The 15399-nt window shown below is 40.9% G+C and overlaps 1 protein-coding gene across 3 annotated transcripts in view; it reads left to right on the top strand.

Moving 5' to 3' along the window:
• The window catches only part of RAPH1 (Ras association (RalGDS/AF-6) and pleckstrin homology domains 1), a 76611-nt gene that overhangs the window by 49366 nt on the left and 11846 nt on the right, over window positions 1-15399 (top strand). For all 3 annotated transcript variants that reach the window (XM_084779780.1, XM_084779782.1, XM_084779781.1), the window contains 9 exons: window positions 3737-3814; window positions 4303-4462; window positions 5491-5612; window positions 6749-6814; window positions 7811-7954; window positions 9059-9169; window positions 11152-11250; window positions 11884-12004; window positions 13916-14058. In XM_084779780.1, the coding sequence (XP_084635906.1) occupies window positions 3737-3814; window positions 4303-4462; window positions 5491-5612; window positions 6749-6814; window positions 7811-7954; window positions 9059-9169; window positions 11152-11250; window positions 11884-12004; window positions 13916-14058 (1044 nt within the window). The remainder of the gene's footprint in view (window positions 1-3736; window positions 3815-4302; window positions 4463-5490; window positions 5613-6748; window positions 6815-7810; window positions 7955-9058; window positions 9170-11151; window positions 11251-11883; window positions 12005-13915; window positions 14059-15399) is intronic.

Here is a 15399-nt window from a genome sequence, read left to right as displayed (position 1 = left end):
TTTACCCAGTTTTTGTCCTTCATGCAAATTCGAGGAGGGTTGGCATTTGACGGCTATTGATAGCCACACAGGAGTTTTTCAGTAGAAAATGGGTTGTCTGCTCTTTTAAGAGAAGTAAGAGAGAAAGTTGTTTTTGTATGAGTGACATATCTTTTCTTATGTTTAGGGTGGTTGTGAGACAAGTGAAGAAAGGGCTAGTCAGAATATATGAGCAGAAGAGTGAACATCTGAGGGGCTAGACAGAAAATGGCGTTCAAGGCAGCTCTGTTCTTTGCAGTAGTGAACATAAGTTAGCACCACCTTTACAAACCAACTGCTGGACGTCTTCCGCAGATCATCCTACACTTCAGCACAGATTAGTGATCTGTCTCCTCTGTACAACACACAGATTTAGGAAGCTTTCCTTGCAGGAGTGTTGGCGCACACCTATAATCCCAGTGCTGGGGGAGGCAGAGGCAGGTGGATCACTATGCTTTTGAGGCTAGCCTGGTCTACAAAGTGAGTTCATGACAGCAAGGGCTACACAGGGAAACCCTGTCTCGGGAAACAAACAAACATTTCCTTCTTTCCAGTATTGCTATAGTTAAAAAGTAAGGTCAGCTTTAACTAGAAAATAAGTAGGACTCACCGAGGAAGAGCATGGGACCTACAGGAGATGTAGATCACGCTATTTGATTATTTGTAGTTTTGGTCCAGTGATGCTATTCACGTCTCACGGTAACCAGTTTTGTCTCTTCAGAAAGTTTCTAGAAGGCTTATCCTTGTAATAAACTGCAGAAAAATAAACTAAGTTTACCTATTATGAAATTAAATAGCTACCTCTTAAATTTGATATTATATTTCATAGACCAATTTATAAGGAGGAGAAATGTAACCCAATGCAAAGCCCTGAAAACAATTTTTAAAAGGAAATTATATTGACCAAGCTCTGTATTTTAAAACAAAACAAAACAACAACCACAAAAACCAGACTTGACTTTGAACTTGTTGGGAGAGCTTTACCCAGCTGTTTTGATTTAAAATATGGCTCCTTATTGATGTGTAAGAAGTGTGATGACTAAGTGTATAGTAATTGGCTGCCCAGTCCTCCTGTTGTTCAGTGCTTCCAGTGTGTAGAGCAGGAACTAACTAATCTATGAGTGTAATTAAGCTAAACCTGTCATGGAATTTGACAAGCAGTAGTATACTGTAAAATGACAGCATGAAAACACTATCATTGTATTTGTAACTAATCAGTATTTAATTGTTTGGTTTTTCTTTAATATATATTCTTAGAGCAGTTTTGGGTTCTGATGTACTGACCTGTCTCATCCATTGTAATATAACAAGCAGCCTCTGGGGTCTGCCTAACAGTGTCCTGCCTCCTCCTTAACCCCTGATGGCCCTTCCCAGAGCATAGCATAGTTAGAACTAATTATATAGCATGTACCTTTTATAGATTAAATTCTTTTATTCATTAATGTGTGCTTACGATCCCTCCATGCCCTTTTGTTACTTGATAGCTCATTTCTCTTTAGTGCTAAATAATATTTAATTGCTAGGATACGCCTGAATTTATCTATTGACTTACTAGGGGAAATCTTTGTTGCTTCCAAGTTTGAGTAATTATGAATAAAGCATCTATAAATATCCGTGTACAGGTTTTTTAAGACAAGTTGTAGCTGACTTGAGTGACTGTCTAGAAGCATGGCCACTGGGTCACGTGGCAGTAGTACCTCAAGTGAGAATCCGCCAGATCCTCTTGCAAAGAGGCTGGACCATTGTGCATTCTCATTAGCAGCCAGCAACAGTTCTTACTGTGCCGCATGCTCAGCAGCATCTGTTGTTGGTGTCTTGGCGCGTGGTAAACACATAGTATCTTGTTGGTTTAACTTGCACTTCCCAAACGATGAGGACCACTGACCATCTCCTTATGTATGTATTTGCTGGAGAGGTGGCTCGGTGGTGAAGAGTTACTGCTCTGCAGAGGACGCAGGTCTTATTCCCAGCACCCACATGGCTGCTCGTAGTCATCTGTGACCCCAGTTCCAGGGCACATGTGGTGCACATACATATATGCAGGCCAGACACCTGTACACATAAAATAAAGTAATGGCAATCTTACTTTTACGTATTTTGTTTTTTAGAAGTTTATGTTTGTATTTCAAATATATAAAGCATTGCTTCCAATTGAGTGTCTCCCAGTAGACTTCAATTTTTCAGAGATGTAAATTGAACATGTAAGTGGGGAGACTGGTAAGTTTTCTTTCTCTGCGGCAGTCTTTCATTCCACTGAAAGGACAAGGCAGTGGTGAATGCTTTCTAGTGACTTCTGTGAACTCAGTTACTTGATTGTTCAAAGTATTTCAAATTCCTTTATAGGGCCTTGCTATACTCACCAAAATCATGTTTGGTGATACACTTAACAATGATTTTGTTCCTCAGTTCTAGAAGACTCCATTCCAGAGACAGTTTTAATAACACTAGATTAAGTTTCTTATTGCCAATTTTTCAAAAGAAAAAAAATCTTACATTACAATGTAATCTACGTATCTTATGATGCCGTTTATTTGCATAAAGGAAAGGACTGATTATTTAATCTTTCAGTCAGAAGAACATATCCATAACAGTACCAGAACGAAGTACTAATCCTCTGTTGGGTTTACAGATAGTGTTTTCAGGCCTTGGTCACTCTGTTAATTCAGTGGCTCCGTTCATTGAAAGGGATCCAGTTTCTGTCACAGAAGCTCTCTGCCTTTCCCTGCCCCCACCCCCAGCCGTCCATGGGACAGTAACTTGAGCATGTAAAGAGAGACAGCCTAGTAGGAAATGGGAAGAGAAGAAGGCCATCAGAATGTTGGTGAATAGGGGGAAAAATAAGTTAATGAATTTAGCATTTTTCCTCTACCCTGGAAGTGTTAGCTTTTTATGAAAACTAACACATGGATTGTGGGATTTTAGACACAACCCAGAGAGGATAAAACTGGGCTGATATAATTAGATTTTCCTTTTGTTTTTGTTTTTGTTTTTTAAAGAAAGATGTGTTAAAGGATTGTAGAAGATAGCACTTATATAGATATTTTAATGTTTTGTACTTAGAATTAGAAAATAATTCTTTATAAACAGAAGTTTACTTACATGAGTTTTTTTTTAATTAGAAAATGCAGCTACAGTGTTTATTATGGCCTGTTGCTGGAGCTTACCAGTAAGGACTAGTGTCGAGTAATACTGTGTGCTATTAGAAAAATTTATAACTTTTATTGGTACATACTCTCAGGTTTTCTGAAGTAGGATTAATTATAATTGTGTTGTTTGTAAAGTCATATTTAGCATTGTTAAAAATCTTACTGATGGATTAATAAATTTGAAGTTACTGACATTATTATGTTGCATGATTTTCCAAATCAATAAAACTTAAAATATAAGGCAGCCTCTGTTTATATTAGTATGTTAATTAGAATTACTATTAGTACCTATACTTTTTTAAGGGTTTTATATTATTGCAAACAAGTAGATTGGTTTTGATGTATCTCTTTTTACAATGATCTTAAATTTTCAATATAACAAAATAAAGTAGTGTATCAAAACCTACAAAAATGTCTACTTCATTTGTTAACAGGTCCATTTTTAAATATCCTTTATGTAAGTGTGTGACATTGTTCTTAATGAAACTCAGAACCAGCTGGGGAGGAGGAAGCCTTCTCCTGTGTCCTTAACCTCTGAGCAGCAGTTTATCTGAAATGCTCTGTGTTTGCAGGAAGAACAGGCAGCAAAGCTGAAAGCTGAGAAGATCAGAGTCGCCCTGGAGAAAATTAAAGAGGCTCAAGTGAAAAAGGTGATGTGTGGCCCATGGCTGGTTTGAAATATTTATCTGTTTTGTTCTGTTTTGCTTTATGAAGAATTTTCTTTTGTATATATAATATTTCTCTAATTTATGGAAAGGTGAAAATGTATTGTTCTAATGTCTTCCCGCGTGGGTTTGTGGGTGGGATGTGCTATGGAAGCAAGCCTTTGTCTCTTAGAGCGACTTATCTGATAACACTCTGATATTATAAAAGTTTTGTGCTGCGTTCAAAATAAACAAAAATCAGCAAGACAGAATCATCTTATCACAAAAATCATATTTTAAAAGGCTTAAACTTACTTAGGTAGGTTTCTGGATATTCAGACTTGACCTGTAGTAATAATAATAAGGTCAAAGTAATCACATATGGCTTAATTTATATTTAAACTCATGAATCAGAATGTTATTTAATATTGGAAAAATGCTTTCCTAGAAGCCTATTTTCTAAGTTACTGTTTAACTGCATTTGCCTGTTACAGCTGGTGATCAGGGTCCACATGTCTGATGACAGCTCTAAAACAATGATGGTGGACGAGAGACAGACAGTGAGACAAGTGCTGGACAGCCTGATGGACAAGGCTCACTGTGGCTACAGTTTAGACTGGTCGCTGGTAGAGACCATTTCCGAGCTACAAATGGGTAATGCCGCTGCTTTAATTGCTTGTTAGCATCTGTGTGGTCCTGAATCTTTACGGTGATAGAAACATTTTCAGGTTCCTATGCTTTTTTTCTATAAAATTATCAGGCACTTTATCTTTTTAAAATCTGGGTTTTTGACATGCTATGTTTCTCCCAGTGTGTCTGGAGCGTTCTTTAACAAAAGATGAATTCTAGTTCCCTTCATATTTGTAAATGATTAAAGCAAAATTTGTTTTGTTTTTTGAGACAAGGTTTCTCTGTGTAGCGTTGGCTGTCCTGGACTCACTTTATAGACCAGGCTGGCCTTGAATTCACAGAGATCCACCTGCTTCTGCCTCCCAAGTGATGGGATTAAAGGTTTGTGCCCCCAAGCCCGGCCTAAAGCAAAATTTTAAAATGATAATAAAGTGCTTTTTCTTTGAAATAAGAGCTACATAGATACATTTACTAAAAACTATTATTAAAATATTTTTTTTTACATTTTCACTTACTTAGTTTATGTGTCTGAGTGTATGCGTATGCATGGTGTGCATGGAGAAGCCAGAGGAGGTGTCAGTCCTCTGGCACTGCGGTTGCAGGTGGTTGTGAGCTGCCCGGTGCTGGTGCTGAGAACTAAACCTGGATCCTCTGAGAATAGCAAGCATTGCTGGAGCTGAGCCATCTCCAGCCCTGGAGCTGTTAACTTACCAATGTTTGCACAGAAGTCATAAAGGAAACAAAGCACATCAACAGATTTCAAAATATTTCAGTCTGACATACACCACCTCCACCCCAAACCTATGTTTAAGGAAAAAAATGCAGTTGCAGAAGCATGCACCTGTCATCCTAGCCTTGGGAAATAGAGAACGGGCTGAGCAGGCCCGCTAGCCAGTCAGTGTGGCTGACGTAAGGTGGAGAGCGACTGAGGACAGTGCCATCAACCTCCGGCCTCTGCACACACAAAGACTGTAATTCCAACGTGATAACTCTTACCTTTCATGCAATTCTGACGAATACTAACAAAAAGCTGGGATTTGGTTTTGGGACAGAGAGAATCTTTGAAGACCATGAAAACTTGGTTGAAAATCTTCTTAATTGGACAAGAGACAGCCAGAACAAGCTTATATTTATGGAGCGTATAGAAAAATATGCACTTTTTAAAAACCCCCAGGTAAGACTGACTTTCTGGCAGCCATGTGATTGGCCATTGCAGCTGCAAACCCCTATGTAGCTGCTGGGGTGGAAAGTAACTGGGGGGCCAGGGGTTAGGCCTCAGAAAGGTACCCAGCCCCACACGGGGTGAGCTTTGATAGAAATATAAATGGTTCCAGGCGGTTACTAGGTTTCCTCTCCGTAAACCTAGTTTAGCTGGGAGTTCTAGAGCCCAGCAGTTCATTCATTAACATTGAGGCTCTCATCTCACAAGCAGGCCAGGCAGTTCTACATGGCTCATTCTTATTTTAGTGTCTGGCTGGGTTAGCACATCCCAACGCCTGTGCCTTCTTGTCCTCCTTCTCCACCTGCCCCCCTCCCCCGCTCCACTCCCCCCCTCCCCCGCCCCCCTCCCCCGCTCCACTCCCCCCCTCCCCCACCCCTCTCCCCCAGCCCACTCCCTCATCCTCTCCCCCTGCCCCACTCCCCCGCCCCTCTCCTCCTGCCCCACTCCCCCGCCCCTCTCCTGTTTGTCTGCTTCTTCCCTAGTAGGTCAGGAAAAGCAAGAGCTCTGAAATAAAAAAACAGCGGTGAGAGAAATGCATAGTGTTAGACGGTCAGTCTTCATCCTTCACACATGATTATGGTTGTTCACTGAAGACTGTATGTTTAGGAGTGTCACCAAGCAAATGAGACTGTTATGCCCACAGCAGACAGAATATGAATCATCACCTGGAACAGCATGCTAGGTCCAGCACACAGCAGTGCTGCCGTAGCGTATCTCAGGAAATGCTTATGTCTTCTACTTAATTTATAATGCGTTTGGGCTCATTTTTTGTTTTGCTTTGTTTTGTTCAGTAACTAGTTAAATATTCCAAAATACTTACTGTTACATAAATTATCACCTTAAGATACAGAGGAGGGTAGTCTATGGAATATTTCATAGCAAGTGTTTTGGGCAAGATGGAGGTGGATAAGGAACATTTTAATGATGAAGCTTATATGGGGGTGTTGAAAGGAGTACTCTCCTCCCTATGCACTGAAAACTAAACTAACGGTGGCTACTTCTAGAGCAAAGGATGCATGTGTGTGCTCCAAGGGAACAGCAGAATGAGTTTGTCCTTTAATTTTCATTTCATGTTTTCTTTTCCTTAGAATTATCTTCTAGGGAAAAAAGAAACAGCTGAGATGGCAGACAGAAACAAAGAAGTGCTGCTAGAGGTATATGTCTCCCTTCCTGCACATTTTAAAATTGAAACGTTAAGCATGTTTTCAAGTCTGCTTTCTGTGTACTTCTTGAGCCCCTAACAAGCCTTACCAACTACTCTTTCTGCCAAGCAATATTCTAATGTATTAAAAGCACTAATAGCCTTCAGACGTTGTCAGATACGATGAAGAAAAACATGACCGTGCGGGTCATATCAGCTTTTCCAGAGGGACAGGAAGTGGCCCTGTCAGCAAGCTTGAGGACCTGAGTTCATAGCCCCGGCCACCTACATGAAAGCCAAGCAGGGAGTTCGCATTTGCAGTCCCAGCAGACCCCTGGAGCGCGCTAACCAGCCTACCTAGCCACTGAGCTCTAGGTCCAGTGAGAGACCACGGTTCAAAAAATAAGGTGGAAGGCAGCTAAGGAAGACACCTGACATCAGCCTTAGCCTCCACATATGTGCACATTGTCACACACCACAAACACGCAGAGAGGAAAAAGAAATGGGATTTAGTAATGTTAACGTGCAACTCAGCTGAGTTCATAGGGAAATAGTCTTTATTATAGTCATGAGAGACATTTTGTGTGCTGTGGGTGTGTGTTGTGTTTGCACATGAGCATGCAAGATTATACATCCGTATCTGCAGACACAGGGCTAGAGGGGAGTGTCAGGTGTCTTCTTACACTACCTGCAAGCTGGCCTTTTCAGCTAGGCTGGCTACCCAGCAGGCACATGCAGCTACGCCCAGCCTTTATGTAGTTGCCGGGGTTAAAGGGTGAGGTCCTCATGACTGCAGGCACTCCTACCCACTAAGACTCTCACTTTATTACTAAACACTACAGGGTTGCCACAGCACTTCTAAAGTAAACGCATACTCTATTTAGGAATAGGAAGTTCTTCCAGAAAGTGGGTGTGCTTTTAATATAAAACCGTTTTGCTTTGCATACTGTTAAGCATTTCACAGAAGTAGATAATTGATTTTCTGAAAATATAAATGATTATTTTTAAGGAGTGTTTCTGTGGAAGTTCTGTAACTGTCCCAGAAATTGAAGGGGTCCTTTGGTTGAAAGATGATGGCAAGAAGTCCTGGAAAAAGCGTTATTTTCTATTGCGAGCATCCGGCATCTACTATGTCCCGAAAGGAAAAGCAAAGGTGTGTCCCTTCCTTTACTGCACTCCCCATATTATACTAGCTGCCTTTACTTTGTAGTAAAAATGCTATTTTACCTGTGAAAGACACACAGAAGATAAGTTTCATTCATTAATCTCTTGTAAAGAGGAGGAAGCTAAAACACTGTTCACTTCTCTGATCATCAGTTGGGTTCATCTCAATTATCTGCCTTTTTTTTCTTTTTTTTTTTTTTCTTTTTTTCTGTTTTTTTTTCCCCCTGTTTAGATTTGCCATTGTTAAGATGGGGTTTTTTTTTTCATTTGTTTGTTTTGTTTTGTTTTTTGTTTTTTTGTTTTGTTTGGTTTTTGTTTGTTTGTTTGTTTTGAGATAGGGTCTCTCTTGTGTAGCCTTGGCTGTCCTGGACTCGCTTTGTAGACCAGGCTGGCCTTGAACTCACAGCGATCCACCTGCCTCTGCTTCCCGAGTCCTGAGATTAAAGGCGTGCACCACCATGCCCGGCTTAAGATGGGATTTTACTCATGTAGTTCAGGCTAGCCTCACCGTGTAGCGTAGGATGACCTTAAACTCTTGATCCTCTTGACTCCCCTCTTCCACTTCCCAAGTTCTGGAGTTGCAGGTAAGCATCACCACACCCAGCAAAACATAGTCCTGATATTTGGGGCGGGGAGAGGTCTTGCCAGAGTCATGTGTTTAGAAGAATGGCTTTCTAGGATTACAACTTCAGTCTTGTATAATGAGGTATAAGCTGTGGTTTGTGCTTCTTTTGGGTTCAGAGCTATTCTAAGCATTCACAGTATCAGCCTAGTCCTATAAACTGAGAGTGTTAAGTTGTTGCCTCTAACTGCTGAGGTGACCCCCACTTGAGAATTGTTGTATCTGAGGCTTATATTACAGTTTCAGCTACCTGGTAGGTTTTTGTTACCAAGATTTAAAACAAATCAGTATTCATTAGGAATGGTAAGATGACAAAGAAAATGGTTTGCCTTTTTGGTTACACTGTATGCAGACTGAAGAGAAATCTTCTAATCTTCCTTGCTACCTAATCAAGCTCAACTAAAACCCTTCCCTGGTGTGAAATTTGCTTATTTGCAGCATTATGTTAACCTCTGGGGCCTTTCTCCGTAGGCATCTCGGGATCTAGTGTGCTTCCTCCAGCTGGATCATGTAAATGTGTACTATGGGCAGGACTACCGGAACAAATACAAAGCACCCACAGACTGCTGCCTGGCGTTGAAGGTAATGCGGCTCTGGGCATTGGAACTGATGACATCTACATCTCCACCAAGTGTAGTCTGTGTCTTTGCGGGTAGCTCAGCAGTTAGCATTTTAGCTCCATCCTTAGCTCCAGGGAGAACAGGGTAAAGGGTAAAGTTTGGCCTGGCAGCTCACACCAAAAACCCTAACACTCAGGAAGAAGAGACAGGCTGCAGAGTTTGAAGCCAGACCCTGTCTTGAAAAAAAATGTTTCCCGTGAGACACATATTTTTGTTGCTTTCCCGAACTTTATTAGTAGACCCATCAGAGGGCACTGTTCCCAGTTCAAAATTTATCTGCTTTCATCTAGTCCAGAATAAAGTTGTTCCTACCCTACCCCCAAATTATAGCCACAGTAGTCTGTTATCTGTGCTGTTATTAGGGACATTTCTTTCTCAGTCAGGTTTAAGTTTCTCACACTAACTGTGGCCATGTGATAGAGAAGAGTGGGCACTTTTAGTGATCTAAATTAACGTTTGTAAAGACAGCCTACAAAGATTCAGGAAGACTTGCTGAGAGGATTATTACACTTTTTGGGTCCATCTTAACAATCCTTCGCACTACTGGGTCTACATGTGTATATCATATATTTTCTGTGAGAATTGTCAGCTAGGTTTAGAGAATACCATTTGTTTAGGATTTGGGGTGGGGTTTTGATTTCTTCCATAAGATGGATGTCCTTTACTCAGGAGACTTTCTTGGCCAACACCAATGCATCATTGAGGTCAGTTACAGAAGCAGCTTGGTTTGGTTTGGGTTGGTTTTTAAACATAGGTTAGATTTTTTTTTCTAGTTTTTGTTTTTTGGGGTTTTTTTGTTTTGTTTTTTGGGGTTTGTTTGTTTTTGTTTTTGTTTTGAGACAGACTTTCTGTGCAACACACGCTGGCTTCAAACGTGGGCTCCTTTTGCCTCTGCCTTCAGACTACTGGGATTACAGGTGTGTGTCACCATGTCCTACAGTAGTCAGTATATTCTTTGCTTTGTTTTTTGGTTTTGGTTTTTTGTTTGCTTGCTTGCTTGCTTGCTTTTCGAGACAGGGTTTCTATATTAGCCCTGGCTGTCCTGGACTTGCTTTGTAGACCAGGCTGGCCTCGAACTCACAGAGATCCACCTACTTCTGCCTCCTCAAGTGCTGGGATTACAAGTGTGTGCCGCAGTGCCCAGCTAATAGCCAATAATTCTTAAGAAGTTAATACGAGGTCACTTCAGCCAGTGGTTTGCAAAATAAAGTCCAAGGTCCCTTGGAAAACACAAATATCATGATCTCAACGTTAGGTTTGTACTACTGAGATACCACTGCCTTCTACGTTCCCATAGAGAGAATGGTATAGTGCGTGGGGTTTTCTCCCAGGCTCCATAGTGGTATTTTTGTTCTCTTGGCTGTTGAGAGGGATTTGGGAAGAGTTGTATTCATCTTAGTTTTTTCCTCTCATTTTAATTTCTAATAAATTAAATATTGCAGGGACAGAACAAACTTCAACACTGTCCTCTTATCCCACCACCAAAAAATATGTCCTGCAGTTTGGGTAGAGAGAAGCCTACCGAGCAGTTTTCCACCAGTCAGGTGTGGCGTGGACTTCTGTCCTGGGTGCTGTGCTGTGTATATTCCACACATACCTGGTGTAGTTGCTTACCCACAAGAAGAGCCTCCTTCCTGGAGCTTCTACACCATGATTTCTGGGGTAGACATTCTTTTTCCATTTTCCAGTCTTACAGGCTGAGGACTCTACTGACTTAATCTTGATAGAGGTTTTCTTTGATGTGTAAAGGGAATATTTGAGAACTTCCAGGTATGAAGGTTTACATGGGCATCTTGACCTAAAACTTAACATGATGTGTAGTTCGTTAAGAAGAAATTAAGTATCTGCTGTCCTGCCATTTCTCTTAAGATTGTCACTCACCAGGGTATGCTAAAGTGTCAGTTCTCTGGGAGACTTAGTTGGACTCTGCCTTTAATTCTGTAGCACCCGCAGATCCAGAAGAAGTCTCAGTATATCAAGTATCTTTGCTGTGATGACGTGAGGACACTGCATCAGTGGGTCAACGGAATCCGAATTGCGAAGGTACACGCCTTTTCATTTGATGCTGGAGTAGTGATGCGTGCAGTTAATAAGATGCTGTGAATGCTCACTGGTGGGCTGGCTGCTCCATGCTCATCCTTCTGCGGGTGTCTAGTTTACGTGCTGATAGTGTCTTTTTCCCTTGGTGGCTGGGAACTGTGTTAGTTGTTAATGTCTGTGGAATGATCCTGCTGGTAATAGCTTGTATGGCATCAAAGTGGTTTATTTCTACTTTGGATAGTACATTATATGATTCTTAGGTAACCAAGTGTAGCCTAAGCAAAATGCGTTTTTCTGTTGTTGTCTGCAGATCTCTCCAACCCCCAAATAAAAATTTTAAATTAATTTACAGTTCAAGTATGTTTGGAACAGTGTCCCTAAATAGTGCTAAGATTCTAGCCCTAGATCTCTTGAATTTGGAATAATAATGCTTTTATTTCTATTATAAAAATCATTAAAATTGGTGGTTAACTTCCTGCTGATTTACAGCTAAGGAAAATGAGTATGACTATACCGTTCTATTTAGAGCACCGCAGGTACTCATAAAAACTAAACTAGTACACAGAAATGTTTCCCTCCCTTCCCACTACATGCCAGCTCAGAGTGGGGATGTCACCTTTGTTCCCTTTTGCTTAGTATGGGAAGCAGCTCTACACAAATTACCAAGAAGCCTTGAAGAGGACAGAGTCAGCTTATGACTGGACCTCTTTATCCAGCTCCAGCATTAAATCCGGATCCAGTTCTTCCAGCATCCCAGGTAGGCCAGCATACTACACAGCAACACCATCCCGAAACCACACCTAATTTCCAAGGTATAGTCAGGGGCACTTTTTTTCTCAAGTGCCATATTATGGACTAATGAAATACTTGAAACACACTTCTAATGGAGTGTTATATTTTATACTTATGAAGTTTATTTTAAAATACATACTGTTAAGCTATGATATAAAATCTGCTTGGAGATGTGCTCACAATCCGTGAGGACACTGCACTCCTGGATAGCTTTCTCAACACTTGAGTGCAATGGAAACACTTCCAGTTAGTTCAGAATTACAGTAAAGACGCCATTTAATTAAGCTGTAATACTTTATAGTATTCACAAGATGTCAGTGACCCTCAAAGGGCTTTCCAGATTTCCTCATCTTGTAATAAGTGCTGTATTCATACCTTTAGTCAAGTGCCTCTTTCAAACTCTTCCCTGAATGCTAATCCATGTCATTGTTTAACAACTTAAAAATTGTATGATTTGACATTCTCTAAATAATAATAATAATAATAATAATAATAATAATAATAATAATTTGGAATTGTGATATATATAAATTAAGCTGTGTGAATGTAATGTATGTAACCCATGCAAACACATACTTCATGGTTCTGAAATGATGCTCTAATAATAATGAGACTACCCACAGCCCAGTCACCAAAAGAAGGAAGCAATGATCTTGGACAAATGGATGACTAAGGCTGTGCCAGAGAATACACAAGATGAGTCTTAGGCAGAAATACTCAAAAATAGGATAAGGGTTTATTAGAGGAACACAGATGCGGCTTGAAAGAGCATCAGTGCCCAAAGCTGGAATAATGTTGAACAAAAGAATTATATGAGGCAGTGTGGTCCAGCACTCAGGAGGCAGAGGCAGATGGATCTCCAGATTTGAGGCCAGCCTAGGCTATATTGTGAGTTCCAGGACAGCCAGGGCTACACAAAGAAACTATTTCATAAATGACATACACAAAAACCACCAACCAAAATGCACACCCCTCAAAAAAAAGAAAAAAAAGAAAAAATATATATTATGTAGTATAAAACTATAACCAAATTATAAGACACATCACTGTGAATCCATGCTAATATAAACAAGTAAGTAAGCAAGGAAGAAACAACACTTTCCTGCAAGATATTCTTAAAAGATTTAAATACATTTTACTTAAGATAATGATGTCACCTTCCGCCCTTCCCCCACTCCTTCCATGCCACCCCGAACTCTCAAACTGATAGCCTCTAAAAAAGGGTTAATTTATCATTGCATGTGTGTGTGTGTACACATGAGTTCTACCCATGGAGGCCAGAAGAGGGCATTGGGCCCTGCACATGCATCAGGCAGCTCACAACTGTGCATGCTGGGGCAGAATCCAAGTCCTCTGCAAGGACAGTACACACTCTTAGCCGACACTGAGAGATCTCTCTAGCCTCACAGAATATTTCTAAAGGATTTCTGTACGCTGCCCCTCGTGAAGGGCTACACATAGTGAGTGACTTTAGGGCTGGGGCTGAGAAAGCAGTAACTTCACAGTGGAAAAACTGTTAGCTGAACAGCCGCTAGCCAAGCAGTCAGCCTCGAGAGCAGTGAGCCACACTGAAGCAGTGGGATGAAACTGGACCAGTAGTTCTCTTTGTTGTTTTCAACTTGTTCAGAGTAGATTTTTATCCAAGACAGGATCTAATGGCTTGTGTCCATCTCTCATGGTGAACTATTAAAAAATTCAAGTCAATTTCTAACTAACCCTAAGATAGTAGGTTTTTCCGACTTGAATATGCTCACTGAGATTAGAGTGAGATGAATAAATATGATTTGCTTTTCTACACAGTATTCAACCTTCACATTTAAAATGTGCGCGTCCATACAATCAGAATAATTGATTAATTTTTTAATACTTTAAACAGAGTCTCAGTCCAATCACTCTAACCAGTCTGACAGTGGGGTTTCCGACACCCTGCCTACAGGACACCTGCGCTCCCAAAGCACAGTGAGCTCCATCTTCTCTGAAGCCTGGAGGCGAGGCACTCAGCTGGAAGAGTCCAGCAAGGTAACACCCTGGGCCGCCCACCGGCTTAGCTTCTGCTTCAGTTCCTTTGTTCGCGTCTCTGGCGTTGCTCAGCCTGGTCAGCCTGCCTTCTTAGCTCCTCAGTCTTCTTAGTTATCATGGGGAAGCTATTTCAGAGTTGTCTGTAGTGACCCGGGACCTAAGATTTCAGTTGTCAGTGCCAGTTACTTACAATCCCCCTCCCTTCTTTCAGCTGTAACCAGTTGGCTGCAACAGCACCATGTAGTTAGTGCCATTGCCCTCGGGTTCCAGAGACGGAGCTTACAGGGCTTCCTTTTCTGTCGCTCAGAGCCATCCCTTGTTTTCGGTCTTTTGAGGCATGAGTCTAGGCATCAGTAAATTTTCTTAAACTTTCTTAAAATTTTGGATTCTGGAATCTTGCATAACAGTCACTAAACTCAAGAGTTTCATTATTACAGACTATAATGTTGACAAGCTTTTTTCCTTTTATATATATGAGAATTTCAGTCAAATATACTATATTTTGATCACATAACCCCCCCCCCCCACTCTTCCCAGATCCATCTCTCTCCCAATTTCATGTCCTTTTTTTTTTTTTTTTTTTTTAATTTAAAGAGTCCACTTTGGTGCTGATACACACAGAGGTGGCTAGCCCCTGGAACATGGTCAGGAGCCACACCATTAAAGACAACTGACTCTCCATCTTCCCGAACCTATCAGCTGTCAACTGCTACTCAGCTGGGGCCGGGGGTTCGTGAACCCCTCGCCACTTCACATGCTAACGTGCTCGCTTTTGTGCAGGCAACCACAGTTGAGTCACTAATCGACGGCCCCATCAACTTAAAGCGTTTCTTCTCCCTCTTCCACAATAATCCTTGAGGAGAGGAGGTATGATGTATAGACGCCCCATTTGTAGCTGAGCACTCCACAGTCACTTGCTCTCTACACTGGACCTGTTGTGAGTTTCTGCATTAACCATTATCTACTGCACAAAGAAACTTTGCTGCAAGGACAGGAGAGCCAGCTACCCTAGAAGTTTTTTCTTTCTTTCTTTCTTTCTTTTTTTTTTTTTTTTAGTTCAGTTGAAAGACATGGTAGTCCTTCACCAGATACCCTCAGAATTCCTGTAGGAAAGTGTGTATCCTGGCTGTAGGCCCCACTAAAGTGAAAAGAGCTGTGTTCCATCATTGAGAAACCAATGGTGCCCCTGGATAGACTATTTTGCTTTTTACGCAGTCATAGTTTTTTTTTTTATTTTTTATTTTTTATTTTTATTTTTTTAATTTCTTGTCCTTTTGGTCTGAGTCACGAATACAAGCACATTCACAAATGAGAATAAAAAGGAACATTTAACTTTGTCCT

The sequence above is a fragment of the Acomys minous genome, assembly GCF_964271855.1.
Source record: "Acomys minous genome assembly, chromosome: 4".
Classification (NCBI taxonomy): Eukaryota; Metazoa; Chordata; class Mammalia; order Rodentia; family Muridae; genus Acomys; species Acomys minous.
Note: the sequence above shows the minus strand (reverse complement) of the source record. Positions and strands in the feature narration are given on the sequence as shown.